This window comes from Xenopus laevis, chromosome 7S (genome assembly GCF_017654675.1).
Source record: "Xenopus laevis strain J_2021 chromosome 7S, Xenopus_laevis_v10.1, whole genome shotgun sequence".
NCBI classification, from domain to species: domain Eukaryota; kingdom Metazoa; phylum Chordata; class Amphibia; order Anura; family Pipidae; genus Xenopus; species Xenopus laevis.
In genome coordinates this window covers 5015001-5033519 of record NC_054384.1, presented here as the reverse complement: position 1 = coordinate 5033519, position 18519 = coordinate 5015001, and the positions used below count along the sequence as shown (strand labels likewise).

General features: G+C 43.3%; 1 protein-coding gene across 2 annotated transcripts; it reads left to right on the top strand.

Moving 5' to 3' along the window:
- Positions 1-13982: 13982 nt before the first annotated feature.
- On the top strand, positions 13983-18302 carry lpar5.S (lysophosphatidic acid receptor 5 S homeolog). Of its 2 annotated transcripts, none has more exons than XM_018227304.2 (2): positions 13983-14294; positions 15526-18302. In XM_018227304.2, exons 1-2 carry the CDS (start codon positions 14169-14171, stop codon positions 16630-16632), a joined length of 1233 nt encoding a protein of 410 aa, XP_018082793.1. In that variant the 5' UTR covers positions 13983-14168; the 3' UTR covers positions 16633-18302. The 2 variants fall into 2 exon arrangements, with proteins under 2 accessions (XP_018082793.1, XP_018082792.1); XM_018227303.2 differs by having other exon boundaries at positions 13990-14540.
- The last annotated feature ends 217 nt before the right edge of the window (positions 18303-18519 follow it).

Below are 18519 nucleotides of genomic sequence, written 5' to 3'. Positions count from 1 at the left end.
CGTCTATAAGAATTGGGGCAGGGCCTACAGTTTGCTGAATATTCAACAGGTTGAGCTAACCTATATTATTCCTGCTTGCTATGAGAGGGCAGTAAGAAAGCCTTTGCTGTAAATAATTCCTGTCCATTTCTGTGAAATGTCTGTATAAAATTTACTCTAATATTGTTTTTGTTATGGGTGAATCATTTGTCATTGTGTATAATGCATAGAAATTCTGTGTATCTGTACAGCCGGACATTGCTGCATCGGTATGAACTATAAAGGGTGTGGTGCTTTGTGCCAGGCTATTACTAGATATTTGGCACCAGCTTCAGAATTCAGGATCTGCCACTTGGGGCTCCTCAAGGTCTGTCTGTCTATCATTAACAAGCCTTCTATTTTCCTAGGACCTCAAGGAACTGCTGTCCTTTCTTGTTACCCCTTTCAAACCAACCCCAGGTTGTGCCAATAAATATGTTTAGTTCTCAGACTTGTCCATAGATCTGTTTTCTCAGACCTCCATGGTGTCCAGTGAAAGTACGGGGCTGATGGCCCAATCTATTCCTACTGCACCTGTAGGTTAATAAGGAAGACCTTCATTTTCTGGTAGGCTTCCTAGTTCCCAGACTTCATGCATGGAGCCTAGTGGTTGATCTTAATCTTACAAGACTTCCATGGCTGTGTTGTTAATAAGTCATAGCCAAGTCTTAATGCAAATTGTATAGGCAAATGTAAGGTGGCCATACAAGGCTTGATTAAAGCTGCCGATATTGGTCCTTTAGACTGATTCAGCAGCTTATCTGCCCCTGTGTGGGGGGCTTCTGATGGGTCGAACTGATCGATATCAGGCCAAAAATCAGCCTATCAATCGGGCAGGTTTGATCTTTCCTGTGATCGAGGAATGCATCGGCTAGTTGATAAAATCCTAAGACCCATTGGTGCCCATTTCCTTCAATATAATCCGATTGTTTGGCCCTAGGGCTAAACAATCAGAATCAATCTATCGCCCTGCTTTTGGTGGACATATCGGGTTAAAATCTGCTCGTTTGGCAACCTCGCCAAACCAGAGGATCTTATAGTACATGGCCATCTTAAGAATATAGCTTATATGGCAATATTTGGCATTTCTAATATGGGTCAAGTCATCGGACAACTCAAAATAAACAAGTTTGGAGGCCCAAGCACATACACACAGACAAGAGAAATCGGTGCATGTGATGGCAGTTTCCATGAGTTCATTGGCCAGAGTACTGCTCTAGGATCCTGCTGCTCCATAACAGACGTTTTTGAGAAGTAAAACTGACATTTAGTGAATAACTCAGCAGTAAGTAATATTTGCCTACTCCTCACCGATATTTGCATATGACCTTGAAGGCCATTTTTCTTCCACCTCGTTTTCTAAAAAAAATAAATATAAGGAACTATCTTCTCTTGGTTCCCCTTCTGTTCCCCTGGCTGGCAGTGGTTCCATTCCAAGCCTGGCACATAACATGAGTGTGGGCAGAGAAACCCGAAGCACAGTTTCCCCTCATTGCCTCTAAGTTCAACACTATGTCTGATCAGGAAACTCAGCAGAATCTTTATTTCTCCTTTTAACTATGGATTATTCAAACCTGTTTTTCTGATCAAATCTGCCCTGAGTCAGATCAGGAAGGTCTAGAGTAATTTTGGGATCAACAGCTAGGTGAGATCTGACCAATGACATCCCAGTTGTTGTTGACCTACAGATCTGACACTCACTAGCAGACTTTGGTCTTTGGCAGGTGCCGAGACAATGGCATATCAATAGGGAGAACTTTGGGGGCAGTTTGGACTTGTGAGCCCTCCTGCCCCCACCCTGCCAGATGGGGAGGTGGTATGTCTTGGGCAGGTGGATGGAGAGACCTGGGAAGGTCATTTTAAGTTTAATATACATCAGGTTGCCCTACTACTCCTACATACTGGGCTTCCCTCTTCCTCCAAGCAGTGAAGAGGGAATTTCCTGACTAAGAGAACCAATTATCTGCACATTAACATTCTTTTCCCTGTTCAGTCCCTTAAATTTCCCTTTCTCCCACTGCCACTGTCTGATTCACCCCGACACCCAGTAATTCACCCCATTACCACCATGTCCAACAGCGACAAATATTTATGTAATAAGTTTCGTCGCAAAGACCATGGCTAATGTTAGCGACCATGTTTGCGTCCTTTTTGACCGATTACAGACTTCGACTTCCTCGAAAAGGCTTTTGCGAACAGTCGCAGTGTATATAATTCAAGATCTATGATTTATGAAACTCCACAGCAGGTGTTAACGCTAACCTTTACTTTGTGATCTAATATTCACAGCGAATGATTTTACATTGCGAGCATTCGCAAAAATAAATTTTTCATTAGCTTCCCCCTACTGAGTTGATGTATATCTTTAATCCTATAGTGTTTCTGGTTCTTCTTCCATTCATTTCATATTATTCCTTAATTACACAGAACTGCTTTACACAGATTGGTCACTGAATGAGCAGAACTTGCAATCTAAGGTCCCTAACATTTATTGCTCAGATTTCATTGCAGGCATATGTACGTTCCCCCAACGTCTGCCCAAGTTTCCCCCAGGTACCCTGGTGCTGTAAGATGCCACAGACAGTCACTATTTATTGGGTTAGTTGAGGGGCTGTTTGGGCCTCTGGGTACCAGAAATCCAGGGCCTGATTGTCAGTCCAGATCTCCATCACTGGTCAGGTCTGATGCCTAAGCAACACGTAGATCCACAGTAAATTCTGCTCTTCGGCCCAGTTGTTAGCAATCCATAACAACCAACTAGACCAGCATTTTAAATGCAGTAACTTGATAAAGGGCTTGTAGGCCGAAACATGTTGTGGGAATAAACATTATTATTATGTTCCCTTAATAATAATACAGTTCCCTGTATAACTCAGCCTGCAGCCTTGTGTCTTTATATGGTCACAGAACAACCCCTCAGTGACTTCTAATATCCTTATCATTTACAGTAGGGGGTACATTATCCCTTATAATACATGAGTGATACTCAGAGTTCCCTGTATAACTCAGCCTGCAGCCTTGTGCCTTTATATGGTCACAGAACAACCTCTCAGTGACTTCTAATATCCTTATCATTTACAGTAGGGGTACATTATCCCTTATAATACATGAGTGATACTCAGAGTTCCCTGTATAACTCAGCCTGCAGCCTTGTGCCTTTATATGGTCACAGAACAACCACTCAGTGACTTCTGATATCCTTATCATTTACAGTAGGGGGTACATTATCCCTTATAATACATGAGTGATACTCAGAGTTCCCTGTATAACTCAGCCTGCAGCCTTGTGCCTTTATATGGTCACAGAACAACCCCTCAGTGACTTCTAATATCCTTATCATTTACAGTAGGGGGTATATTATCTCTTATAATACATGAGTGATACTCAGAGTTCCCTGTATAACTCAGCCTGCAGCCTTGTGCCTTTATATGGTCACAGAACAACCCCCTCAGTGACTTCTAATATCCTTATCATTTACAGTAGGGGATATATTATCCCTTATAATACATGAGTGATACTCAGAGTTCCCTGTATAACTCAGCCTGCAGCCTTGTGTCTTTATATGGTCACAGAACCCCTCATTGACTTCTAATATCCTTATCATTTACAGTAGGGGGTACATTATCCCTTATAATACATGAGTGATACTCAGAGTTCCCTGTAGAACTCAGCCTGCAGCCTTGTGCCTTTAAATGGTCATAGAACAACCCCTCAGTGACTTCTAATATCCTTATCATTTACAGTAGGGGGTACATTATCCCTTATAATACATGAGTGATACTCAGAGTTCCCTGTATAACTCAGCCTGCAGCCTTGTGTCTTTATATGGTCACAGAACAACCCCTCAGTGACTTCTAATATCCTTATCTTGTGTCTTTATATGGTCACAGAACAACCCCTCAGTGACTTCTAATATCCTTATCATTTACAGTAGGGGGTACATTATCGCTTATAATACATGAGTGATACTCAGAGTTCCCTGTATAACTCAGCCTGCAGCCTTGTGTCTTTATATGGTCACAGAACAACCCCTCAGTGACTTCTAATATCCTTATCATTTACAGTAGGGGGTACATTATCGCTTATAATACATGAGTGATACTCAGAGTTCCCTGTATAACTCAGCCTGCAGCCTTGTGTCTTTATATGGTCACAGAACAACCCCTCAGTGACTTCTAATATCCTTATCATTTACAGTAGGGGGTACATTATCGCTTATAATACATGAGTGATACTCAGAGTTCCCTGTATAACTCAGCCTGCAGTCTTGTGCCTTTATATGGTCACAGAACAACCCCTCAGTGACTTCTAATATCCTTATCATTTACAGTAGGGGGTACATTCGATACTGAGTTCTCTATATAATTCAGCTCATAAACCTGCTTTATATTATAAAAGACCATCCAACTAATACTTTATGCTTGTGGCATTCCTGTTCTAGGCTTCAGCCCATCCCTTCTCATTGCCCGGCAGGGTTGCCAGATTTACATTTCAACATCAGCCAAAGACCATCAAAAAACTAGCCAAACGGTAGCCAAAATCCATTTTAAAAGTAGCCCAAAAATAGCCCAATTTGTACACTAAACAATACACAGAAGCAACTAACTATAATTCTAATTGAATGGCACATGTGATTATCACATACAGCGGAGGCTACAGGCTGTTATACAGACAGGTTGGCACTGATAGGCTAGAACTGCAGCAAATAGAAATCGTTGCTTTCTACACCTTTCTACTCCAATTGCATTCTGGGTATGGTAGTTTCACGTTATCCTTGGTTGTAGGCATTGGCTAAATATATTACCCAACATGCACTGGGGTGGCACACTAAAGGGGAAAAAACTTTGGCTAATTTTCAAAGTACAAACCCTCCAAGGCTTCAAAAAGTAGCCCAAATCCAAACCTTGGCTAGTTTGTACTTTGGAAACCCACCTTGTGCTTGAAATTAGTAGCCCAATTTGGCGGTGCCCAGTGGAAAGGCGGGGGGGGAGGTAGTGAGTCTGAATGGGATTCTTCGTCACTTTCGCCAAACAAGCGTTCGCGTCTCACCCACTAGGAGTCGCTGCAGAGCCTCACAGGGAGCGTTTAGACTTCTAATTGAAAATGAAAGTAGTGTCTCAGGTTCCCGGGTGTGTGTGTGTGTCGGTGGGGTCGGCTAGTGGGCGGCAGTTTGTGTCACACTAATGTAAATATTTGGGGCTTTCTCCTGTGACACATATCCATTGTGTTATATCATTGTTGTATTGTGTGTCACTCACACTACACAGCGTGTGCCTAGTTATAGTTGCACTTTCTACATTTGTACTGAAATCTCCCGACTTTCTCTTTCCTCTACTGCACTGAACAGCCAGAAAAAGATTCTAACTTAATTGGCTTTTGGCAGAGAGCCCAGAACAGCCACAGCTGCAGATAAGATACTTTTGTAACAATTTTGAGATAAGCAAATAAGTAATTGTAACAATTTAGATAAACAGGTCTCTTGGGAGAAGTTAGACTCACAGCTTAACGGGCAATTCACCTTCATTAGCAAAACTGTAATAACTTTGAAAAAAACACAGAAACTTTCATAACCTGCCAAATTTTGCAAAATGGACATGATAATTAGGGGGTGTGTTCAAAACTTTTTCTATAATCTCCCATAGCCTTCCTATTGTGTTGTAACATACACAGCATACAAACACCCACATCCCACCACTGCATCCCTTCCAACCCTTTCTAATTCTCCTGTATCTCTGTACCCAGAGCCCCCCTAAGGTGAGCATTAGCCAGAGAGGAGGCCGAGAGCCCAGGCTGATGTGCCCTATGGACCAATACTACCCCCTGGATGTGAAATCTGATTGGCTCCTGAATGGAACCCCAGTCCCTGACCTTGAGACTTCCAGTCATCGCAAAAACTTGGGCTTGGGTGGGCTGAACCCAGGGGCTCAGAGGCTCAGATTTCTAATGGCGGCCCTGTTTAAGATGCTTTTATTCATGAAATATGGCAACATGGCATCAGTGATGGGCAAATTAGCTGGATCTCCACAGCAGTGAATTCAACATGGCTTAGTGAGGGCCGAATTTAGGGGTTGGGACGACCCCCCTCCATGTGCTCAAGGGCAGCTGTACTAAGGTGTGTAATTGGAGTAGAGATGGACATTCCCTTGGTGGAACAACTGCCCATCCATTGTGCCTACAGCTCAAGGCTAGATGAGTCCAGTATACTGTAAGTGGTCACAGGGCTTGGCTGAGAGCCTATCAGGAAACACAGCTAGTGATGGGCGAATTTGTGCCGTTTCGCCAAAAAATTCGCTAAACAGCATCGGCGTCTCGTTCTGGACGCCGGCGCGCATTTTTTGACGCCGGAGGCCGTTTTGGACGCTGGCGTCCGTTTTCTCTACGCCGGCAAATTTATTTCAGCAAATTTTCGCGGGCGTTTTGCGAATTTATTCGCTGGTGGCGAATCGCGCAAATTGATAAAAAATTCATAAAAATTAATAAATTCGCCCATCACTAAACACAGCCATTTGTTGTTCTATGGCTCCATTCTGATGCCAAACCCCACTGGATTTATTTTCTGTGAAGTGATATCAATTGGTTTCTTGGAACTGTACCATAAACTCATTCTCAGCCCTTCTTATTCCATCTCAGGTTCATTGTTTTCAGTCGACCTTTAAGTTACAAAGTGAAAGCAGAGATATCCCACTGAGAGATATCCCCGAGTGAGCAAGCAGAACTACCCCTCGCGACCCCATATGGACTTTTTATTGGACTGAATGCGCAAAAACCCGTCAGGGTAAATGTGAGTGTAATTTTTTAATTGATTTTAATTTGTTTTTAATAAAAAACGGTATTACACTATCACAGGTTTTATCTCTGGCCTGGAACCTGGACCCCTTTCGTTACATGCGTGACCCGAAGGAGGGACCAGAAAGAGCTTTTCGTTACATGCATAACACCACGGCTGTGGTTTGCGCTGATCTCTTCTTATATATATCCCCTTGGGAACATATATACGCTTGATTTTAGAGATATCCCACTGCCTGTAAAGGAACACGGGGCAGACAAAATGATTATTGATGTACATTTTGGGGGTCACTCGCCCTTTTCTATCAGACGGTAAAAGGGAAAATGGGTGAAGAGCAAATATTCCAGGATTTGCAACTTGCCCTCACATCGGTATTAAAATAAAGCTGCTTATATTGTATCTTCTTTATACCGCGGGGCATGTGGGCAGGGCCCGTGTTGCAATATCTCGTTCTGCTATAATTCTATTTTCATGCCAGAAATTGAGCTGCGAGACAGTTCATTGGTTTCTGTTGATCTGGGAAGAGTGACAAGCCGGGAGCAAAGTGCATAGTCCCCTTCCATAGTGACAGTGTTGTGAAATAGGAAATATTATTTCTTGTGCACAAGGCCAAATGGAAGATAGAGGGAACATTTCCCCCAACTCAATATGGTGCCCCTAATCTTGATCGGGTGTTGACCCTTTATTCTGCTTAGCTGCCTATTTATAATTTATATTATACGTACTGCAGGCTGAGAGTGGTGCATGAGGGCCATGCTTTAATATAAATGTATCAGAGAAGACAGAGACCCCGTTACATGAAGATCTCCTAATTAAAGCAACTTCTCTCATTGCAATGAACCCATTATTATCATAACCATCTCACCAGTTACCACAAGGTGGCACTGAGCCACCAAAAGCGTAATATACTTGCTAGATGACAGTTTACGCTCACACTACTGTCAGGCCACCGCCAGGGCTGAATCTATATAGACAATAGAGGGCCTGTGCCAAAAACATGTAGGTAAATTTGGCAGTGGAGCGGAGGGGTTGCAATCTCTTCTGTGATCAGTGCAGCCCATTGGCAAGAGGAAGGGGTTGGAGGAGGCCCAGTGCCTGGGGCAGCACCCTGGTAACCAGAAAACTGAAAAAGGCATACCTCCCAACATTTTGGAAATAGAAAGAGGGACAAAAATATTTGCAGAGCAGAGTGTGGTGAGAATTTTTGACCACACCCATTTTTTGTGGCCACACCCCCAATTAACATGTCCATTTTACAAAATTTGTCAGGATATGAAAGTTTGAACACTTTTCTGTGGTTTTCATGTGTTATTACAGTTTTGCTAAGGAAGGTGAATTGCCCTTTAAGCTGCAAGTCACAGTTTCCCCAAGACACCTGCTTATCTTAAATTGTCACAGAAGTATCTATTCTGAGCTTTCTTCCAAAAGCCAATTAAGTTAGAAACTTTTTTTTACTGACTGTTCAGGGCAGGAGATCAAAGTGAAAGTCGGGACATTTCAGTAACAATCCGGGACTGCGGGTTGAGCTGTCAAAATCAGGACTGTCGAGATGGGGAATGGGCTCAGACTGTGTGTAACAAGGCAAGGAGCCAATAGGCTGTGCTTATAGAAGGCTCTGCAGATGAAGCCCTGGTAGGGTAAGAGCAGCTTGGCAGGAAGGTACCATTAAAGGTGTGGGGGGGGGGAGTTGGATCATGGAAAACTAAAAGGTCAGACCTAACCCTTTTGTGCCTTGTTTTGGAAAATGAAGTGTTCGCTAAGTGCCAGCCCCGCTCTCATGCGTTGGAGGTGCAGCAGGTTCACAAAGCCCATCTGCTGGCAGTAGCTTAAGTGCCAGATTTGCAGAGGAAGGGAAACCACAATGTGACTGCCGACGACATCCTCCCACCCATTAGTGTGAGCCAAGCCGACTGGTTTCATATCAGAACAAAACGCTTGATTTGTGTCTTCCACCAAGGACCATCCAATGTTTAGTACATATGATTCTGCAGGGGAAAAGTCTGCAAACTTTAATGTATCCATTTCCTTCTGCATTATACTTAGATAGGGTTGCCACCTGGCCAGTATTTTCATGGCCTGGCCTGTAAAAATGATGGTTGATCTCAATGTTATTAATAAGGAAAAACGATTAATATATAGGAAGGCCGGTATTTTTTTCCAGAAAAGGAGGGAACCCTATGCTTAGAGCATGCTTTATGGGATCTCTCTGTACAGGCAATGAGCAAACTTAGGGGGCTGTTCCTGCTGAATTGTGCTTAGTACAGGGAATACCTACACTGCCATAGTTTTATGGGATCTCTCTGTACAGACTATGAGCAAACTTAGGGGACGTTTCCTGCTGAATTGTGCTTAGTACAGGGAATACCTATGCTGCCATAGTTTTATGGGATCTCTCTGTACAGGCAATGAGCAAACTTAGGGGGCTGTTCCTGCTGAATTGTGCTTAGTACAGGGAATACCTATGCTGCCATAGTTTTATGGGATCTCTCTGTACAGACTATGAGCAAACTTAGGGGACTGTTCCTGCTGAATTGTGCTTAGTACAGGGAATACCTATGCTGCCATAGTTTTATGGGATCTCTCTGTACAGGCAATGAGCAAACTTAGGGGGCTGTTCCTGCTGAATTGTGCTTAGTACAGGGAATACCTATGCTGCCATAGTTTTATGGGATCTCTCTGTACAGGCAATGAGCAAACTTAGGGGGCTGTTCCTGCTGAATTATGCTTAGTACAGAGGAATACCTATGCTGCCATAGTTTTATGAGATCTCTCTGTACAGACTATGAGCAAACTTATGAACACCAATTAGAAAGGATCTCAGAACATCCACCTCTATATCATATGGAAACTTTTCAACTCGCTTTTATTTTTTTCTCTTTTTCTATATATTTTTTTTAATTATTTGCCTTCTTCTTCTGACTCTTTCAAATGAGGGGGAGGGTCATCTAAACAATGCTCTGTAAGGCTACACATGTATTGTTGTTGCTCCTTCTTATTATACATCTTTCTATTCAGTCCCTCTCCTATTCATATTCCAGCCTCTTATTCAAATCAGTGCATGGTTGCTAGGAGAATTCGGACCCTAACAACCAGCCTGCTGAAATTACAAACTGGAGAGCTGCTGAATAAAAAGCTAAATTACTCAAAAACCACAAATAATAAAAAATGAAAACCAATTGCAAATTGTCCCACAATGTTCCTCTCTACATCATACTAACAGTTAATTCAAAGGTGAACAGCCCCTTAAGTATCTATTGATCTACTCTTTATGGAAGCAATAATTGGACTATAATGGTTTGGGTTCATACCCCCCCCCCTTTGACATACAATTTATTGTTATACCCCCCCTTTGACATACAATTTATTGTTATACCCCCCCTTTGACATACAATTTATTGTTATACCCCCCCTTTGACATACAATTTATTGTTATACCCCCCCTTTGACATACAATTTATTGTTATACCCCCCCCCCTTTGACATACAATATATTGTTATACCCCCCCCTTTGACATACAATATATTGTTATACCCCCCCCCCCCCCAGCATGGTTACAGACATACAGTGGACAGATATCTAGGAGAGCAACAAGTGTTCAGAAGTATCTACAAAACCTCGGGGTCCGGTCTTACTGCTCAGGGTCTTGCCTCTCCTTGGGAAGGACAGTGTCGTGGTGGGCTTAGCATTATTATAACCTGTAGCTTTCAGTAAGATCACTGGATCATGAAATTCATTGCAATCAGCACAGCCCTTCTGCATGGGGTCCCCCATTTTTCCCATGGTCGGGGAGCCTGGGTTAGAGGAAGTGGTAGCAAAGCGAGGAAACCAAGTGGAGGCAGCTGCAATTGGCTTTTCTGAGAAATGGAGAATGTTGCACTTTCACAGACTTTAGAGAACTTTCAGAATGTGTCATCCCAGAAGAGTTGGATCGTGCAGCCTTGACTTTCACTTCGTACCATTAGGGGTTCCCATTCCCACAGTTGCTTCCCATTCTTCATCCCTTTCACCCAATTTCTCAACCTATTTGGTCTTCAAGCTCAGCCACCTTGCCCTAGATCAGTGATCCCCAACCAGTAGCTTATGAGTAACATGTTGCTCTCCAACCCCTTGGATGTTGCTCTCAGTGTCCTCAAAGCAGGAGCTTATTTTTGAATTCCAGGCTTGGAGGTAAGTTTTAGTTGTATAAAAACTAAGTATAGTCCCAAGTAGAGCCTCCTGTCGGCTGCCAATCCACATAGGGCTACCAAATAGCCAATCACAGCACTTATTTGGCACCCCAAGGGACTTTTACATGCTTGTGTTGCTCCCCAACTCTTATTACATTTGCATGTGGCTCACGGGTAAAAAAGGTTGGGGACTCCTGCCCTGGTGGAACCAGCCCCTTATGCATCACCCTTGGGGCAGATATAGGACACATGAAAATTGTTTGACTCCAGACTTATTCCTTATGAAGGCATCCCCCAAAATGAGACCAGACATATGTATATCAGTAGGTCACAGTGCCGGACAAGTTGTACTGCCACCCCCACTGCCCCCCTTTTGCTGGTCCTCTTCCACCAGTTACTCGCTAACTCACCTGCCCCCCCCCTGAACACTCTTACTGCCCTCCTCCACTACTTGCACCCTAGATACACACCTCTGTTACTTACCCCTAGTTCCAGTACAGGTGTGTTACTCTTATATAGATATCAGCCACCCCATAAAAATGTTTTACCCTACTCCTCTTCTTACAAGCAAGTTAGGATCAGGGTGGGTAGAATTACTGACATCATCTTCCCCAGTCAAAGGAGAGCTAAACCCTAAAAATTAATGTGGCTAAAAATGCCATATTTTATATAGTGAACTTATTGCACGAGGCTAAAGTTTGAGCTTGTCAATAGCAGCAATGATCCAGGACTTCAAACTTGTCACAGGGGGTCACCATCTTGGAAAGTGTCTGTGACACTCACATGCTCAGTGGGCTCTGATTGGCTGTTGAGAAGCTAAGCTTAGGGCTTGTCACTAATTATCCAGCAGAAAATGAGCTTCCCTGGCTGTAATATAAGCTGATGCTACAGGTTTGCTGATTATTAAATTCTGATGCTAATTGCACTGGTTTCTGTGCTGCCATGTAGTAATTATGTGTATTAATTACTAATCAGCCTTATATTGTGACATTTCTATTCTATGTGTACTGTATATTGTGAGTGGCTCCCTAAGCTCAGTAAGTGACAGCAGCACAGAGCATGTGCAGTGAATCAGCAGAAAAGAAGATGGGGAGCTACTGGGGCATCTTTGGAGACACAGGTCTTTACTGCTAAACGGCTGTGGTTGCCTTGGGCTGGTACAGAAGCACAAAACATAATGCAGAACATTTCTACCCACTTCTTTAATTAAGCTTTAGTTCTCCTTTAAATGCTTTCCTACTTACCCTGAGACACAGGTAATACAGAGAAGGGGAAGGAGTTCATTCCATTGATAAATGTTATGGATACAAAGAGTAGAAGAAACGCCTCTATTCTAGACAAAAAGATGTCTCTTTCCTTTGTTCAGGAATGGGAACCCTGGGCAGCAGTGTAAAGACAATTGATTGTTTGACCATGGGGAAGAGAGCAGCCTGGAAGCAGAAAATACAGAATTAAGCATAATAACAATAATCAGAAGGCAGTACCTGAGTAGGTAGTGGAGGAGGAGACTGTTTTTCACTAGGTCCAATAATAATCCAATAATATGTACTTCTTTTAAAAGATTTTCTTTTATTGATTTTCCATTAACATGAGAAAGAAAAAAGGGAAGAAAAAAGAAGCAAAGCATCCCCTTTGAGTCACACATATCATGTATTTGTTTACCCAAAAATAGGAATAATATGTACTTCTTCAACGTACTTCACCAGGCTGAGGTGCTAAATTGGGCTTCTAGACCAGGAGCAGAAGGGGCTGCCGTGATGGTGGTAAAGGCATTTTGACCACCACCGAATTCTATCGTTTCTCTATCATAGCAGCCACATGTTCCTCGAGGCATGACTCAGTTGGTAAAGCCTTTAATATTATTGCATGTTTCATTATAATTGCTGCCTTACCTTGCTACACCCATGTCAGACTTCTGTTACTCACTGCCTTTTAATTTGGTTCCTTTATATGTTACTGGAGAGCAGTGATGCTACCGAGTGGCCCCGGAATAGATACTCCAGGCTCTAGGATTGTCAGGCTTTCATTTAGTATTTATTGTTGGATCTGTGTTTATTGGCTACATCTTTAACTCTGCAATTTAGATTCTGTGTAGTTTTTGTCTTTTGGCTGCTCTCATATAGACCATGGTCATGTAGGGAATGGGATTGGTTCCAAATGCCACTATTTGGAGGGATTTTCCGTCATCATGGGGCTCGGAAGATATTTCTTCTACACACTGAAACGTGAATTGGGTCCATGCTTTATGGCAGCTGAGATTCTAGCTATCTGTATAACAGAACATTCTGTCCCAGTGGCTGCACAGATCCTATGTGATCCCCATTGTAAGCAGCAATCCTGTCCTGCTTTATGGCAGCTGAGATTCTAGCTATCTGTATAACAGAACATTCTGTCCCAGTGGCTGCACAGATCCTATCTGATCCCCATTGTAAGCAGCAGTCCTGTCCTGCTTTATGGCAGCTGAGATTCTAGCTATCTGTATAACAGAACATTCTGTCCCAGTGACTGCACAGATCCTATCTGATCCCCATTGTAAGCAGCAGTCCTGTCCTGCTTTATGGCAGCTGAGATTCTAGCTATCTGTATAACAGGGCAATGGCTGTCAGCGTGTTCTGGCACATGGGCACAGATCCTATCTGCAACAGTACAAAGTCAACATTTTTTTAGTTCTGTTGGAGAGGGAATGAGAGCTCCAGAATAACATGGAATTCCATAGACAAGTTGCAGCATGAGAAATGTTTGGGAATCAAGGGAGGAGTCCTATGCAAAAAAGCTCAGGACAGAGAGTAGGGAGGATTATACAATTAGATTGTCTAAAATTAACGGGGAAGTTAACCCTATAAATCATCATGGTAATGTAATAAAATGCATTTTGTCCCAGTTTAGTAACCCAAAGCAACTAATATAAATATGCTAAAGCAGAACCATGGCTTGATTCGCAGCAATAACCTATAGCAGCCAATCAGCAGTGAGCTAGCCATACATGCTGGAGACCAGTAAGTGCTAATTGCTAATGGGTTGCTCTGGGCTAATCTAGTGGTACAGAGATAATTATGTTAGAGGCATTTCCCTAGGGGTAAAGTTTAGGGACAAGGAAGATAGTCTGAATAATGAGAATAAAGGCAGAGGGTGGGTCAGGAATGAAAGCAAGAGAGGGAGGGTGCATGTATCAGACTGAGTGCACTATTGGAGATATATGTCAGTATCAGTCTGTGAATCACAAGGCTCATTATCAGCGCAACACCCAACTGTGCAGGACGAAGTTCAGGAGACCTTCAGGCATTCACTGAAAGTCAGAGAGCAGCAGGAAAGTCCTATTAAGGTGATACGACAGAGGAACAAGTGTGTAACACACACAGGAAGCTCACACTACACATGCCAGACACATGAAGCAGATACAAAGTGTGTTGCACCAACACAAAGTGCAGGAAAGGAGCCAGGAATTGGGACTGGGAGAGGGGAGAAGCACACACCTACAGTCACGCACACAGGGAGAGGTACACAACAAGTTACAGCACAGTGGACTGTGATCTCAAATAAAACAATGTTACCAAGCAATGAGTCGCAGGTAAGAGCTGCCATACTGACTATTCTGTCCCTGCATTCCATTCTGCTCTGTGTACCCTATCTCTCTGTAACCCTTTGCTGCATCGTTTCTCTCTCTCTTAACCCTTTGCTGACCCGTCTCTATCTCTGTAACCCTTTGCTGCCCCATCTCTCTCTCTGTAACCCTTTGCTTCCCCGTTTCTCTCTCTCTTTCTCTGTAACATTTTGCTGCTCTCTCTCTCTCTCTCTCTCTCTCATGCTGTCCCCCAGCATGCTGCTGATGCACATACCTGTGTGTCGCCCCTGTGTGCATGCATGTTCGTTCCCCACAGGGAGGGGGGTGGGATAGGTGGCCAGCTGGGTTGCCTAGGGCTCCTGGTGGGTTAGGCCCGGCACAGTTCGACTTTATTTTTTTTCTAAATCTAACTGGCCTTAGCTCATTAAAAGTATACAGATATAGAAACATTGGGCTAACAGTCATCCTGCTATAGTTCCAGGGGTACCCAGGGTACAAATAATCACTCACCCCAAATCTCCCCCCTAACTGACCTTCAGACTGGGCCCCCTTAGCTCATAACAAGGTTACATATATATAGAAACATTGGGGTGTCACCCTGCTATAGTTCCAGGGGTACCCAGGGTACAAATAAACACTCACCCCAAATCTCCCCCTAACTGACCTTCAGACTGGGCCCCTTAGCTTATAACAAGGTTACATATATATATATATATAAACATATAAACACTTTGGGGTAACAGTCACCCTGCTATAGTTCCAGAGGTACCCAGGGAAGCCAAAATGTTTTCTCCCAAATCTGAGATTTTGCTATGCCCCCTTCTTTGTCCCTCCCTAGTGGGTCCAGCCCCACAGTTGGTAACTCTGTGATGTGTAGGGACTCTAGTACTAGATATTTAGGTCCCATAGTAAATAAACTCTGTGCTACTTTGAGCACCCAAGTAACTTTTGTTTCTTCTGTGTGTACCTCATATTCTGTACTTTATTTTAGGTTTCCACGTGTCCCCCAAATGCATCTGACTTGGAGAACTGTTATAACCACTCCTCTCCATCATCTCTTACACTGCTCCTGGTGGGATACAGCCTACTGATGCCAGTTGGGGTGCTACTGAATGGCATCTCCCTGTATGTATTCCTTCGGTTTATGAGACCGCTAAGCGTGGTGGGCATCTTTCTGTGCAACCTGGCACTCAGCGACTTGCTCTTCTCACTTTCCCTGCCTCTGAGAATTTACTACTATGCCAATCACTACTGGCCCTTTGGACCTTTTCTCTGTCGTCTTGCTGGATCCATTTTCCACATCAACATGTACGGCAGCTGCCTGTTCCTGCTCTGTATTAATGTGGACCGTTACTTGGCCATTGTGCATCCCCTGCGATTTCGCCATCTGCGTCGGCGCAAGGTAGCCCGATTAACTTGTGTGGCCGTTTGGCTAATGATAATAGGTGGGTCAGTCCCCGCAGCCATTGTGCACAACTCTTCTGATTGTTTACTGGATGGCATAAAGGTGTCTCGTTGCTTTGAAGCTTTTAACATGTGGGATAAAGGGGTCTTGCCTCTATTGGTGGTGGCTGAGGTTCTGGGATTCTTGTTGCCACTAGCAGCCGTGCTGTATTGTTCTTGCCACATATTTGTGGAGTTATGTCGGGCCCAGGAGATAGGCCAGGGGAGACATGGCAAAACTATTAAACTTCTGTGCCTCAATCTTGCCATCTTTCTCTTCTGTTTTGTCCCCTATAACACAACACTCGTGGGGTACGGACTTCTAAGGGGCAATTTGGTGGAAGATACATGGAATATAAAGCCAACCTTGAAGAAAATTATTTCCGTGACTGTGCTGTTTGCCAGCACTAACTGTGCCCTGGACCCCTTGATTTATTACTTTAGCACTGAAGGCTTCCGAAGGACTCTGAGCAGGATGAGTGGTCAGAGGACGCAGAAGCTCTTCACCAGTCAAGAGACTAAAAGGACTAACCACAATGGCTCCAGAAAGCCAAGACCCAGCACTATCTCAAGGGCCACGGAAGACTCTAAGCTAAAAGCAAATGAGACCAATGGCAAAGAGGGGAAAAAACTTATAGAGGAATCAGAGATCTGAGTATGTTGAGGGTAGAACAGTGGAAGTAGATCCAATGAATGTTATATGGTGCTATTCAATTTACACCTGGCAGAACGTTTTATTTTAGAAAGGGGCAACAGGCTCCGCAAGGGGAACTACTGCCATGGTCCAAGTCGTTGGAATCAGCCTTGATATGAATGATTGTCAGGTCAGTTTGAGAGGAATATTATTATTTGGGACTGCAGTGGATGGTGCCTGGAGATGCCTATGGCTCCACTGTTTATAATAATCATAACAACTGCATTTCAATAACCATGTACTTGTCCAGGTTCTTTGTACTGTCTGCTCCTGGGCTGCTCTCTTTGGAACTTGGTCCCAAACATCACATCTCTTTGGGTTCCAGAGGCACCCCTGTCTCATTACACCGCTCCCCGCAAAAAGCCCAATTATCACTTTCAGTTTTGTTCAAGGCCCACACCTACTTGTTACGGGGAAAAAGAGCAACCCAGGAAGGACAGTCTGAACCTTGAACCTGAATGTGTATTTGGCATGTGATCGGTGGCACTCGTCGGGAGATAAATCCGGTGGAACGACATTTCATCCCATATGTATATCCCTTTGGTCATTTATATAATAAACATATACCCATATAAGACTTTAGAAGGACAAAAATAGACAGCAGCGTCCTATATTCCCTACGGAGAAGACAACCTATGTGTCAGCTGCCATTGATATGTATAAATGCAGATCTGCTGAAATGCACCTTTCTGGGCACACAGTAGGCCATGGCCACGTACCGTACTATTTATAAAACATAATTAGATGATTCAACAAACTTTTGATGTCTATGAGTGCACAGAGGTGTGTGGGAGCAGGTTAGAAGCAGTTTGTGATGGCAGAGGCCCAGTATCACTTTATGTGGGGTTTTAATATTGACATTACTGATTGTAAATACTCCTGTTACACTTTCCCTTCCTATCCAATGATATTTTATAACATGAAAAGATTGGTTCTGCAGTGTCCCTTCATTAATAACACCTCCCCGATCCGTCCATGTATGTTGAGGCCTTCTTTACTTAAGCACATTTTTATATTTGGGTTAAAACATTTTTAATCTTGTAAGTGCCAAGGTCTTTTAATCTAGCCGTGGCACCAGTGAGATCAAAGCCAGAAACACAAGATCTTGGCACCGTAGGTCACTTTTGGTTATAATGATATACACATAGAAAGGCCTCATACAGCCGGGTAATGGATTAATCATTAATTAGGGAATTTTGCAAGGAGATGAGCAAATGTCAATGGTGTTCCCCTCGTTCTTAAAAAGGGTCCAAACATACAACAAGGCAGTGTTCCTGCTGTAGTTCCATGAATCTCTAATGATATTCAGGCTGGCTCCTAGGATAATAAATATTCACCCCAGATATTACCCTAATGGAACCACCATCTTCGCACCAACCTTAATTAGGAACCTCTGCCTTAATGGGATACTTTACTGCATTACTTGAGGGGGTTTAAGGTTTTATGTTCATTGTGCTTATTTTCTGCACTAGAAGAATGTGTGTCACATGGGTGTGAATTATGAAAGAAACATAAAGTAGTAGCCCACAACAGCCAATCAGATATCTTGTAAGTAAATTCTTCCTGCTGGTTTCCTGTTGGTTACCATATGTGGAATAATCTTTGCAGATGTATTACATTACTCTGAATTACCTGTGTAGTTTCTGTCTGTCTGTCTGAGAGGGGTTTCATCATACTGGGGAGGGAAAATCTGACTAAATACCTTCTCCTCCTCCTCCCACACTTCTTGTGACGAAATATATATATATATAACTTGGGGGCAGCACGCTGCTGCAACATTTGCCTCTGGTGCATGGTAAACTGTTTAAAGGAGAACTAAACCCTAAAAGTGAATGTGGCTAAAAATGC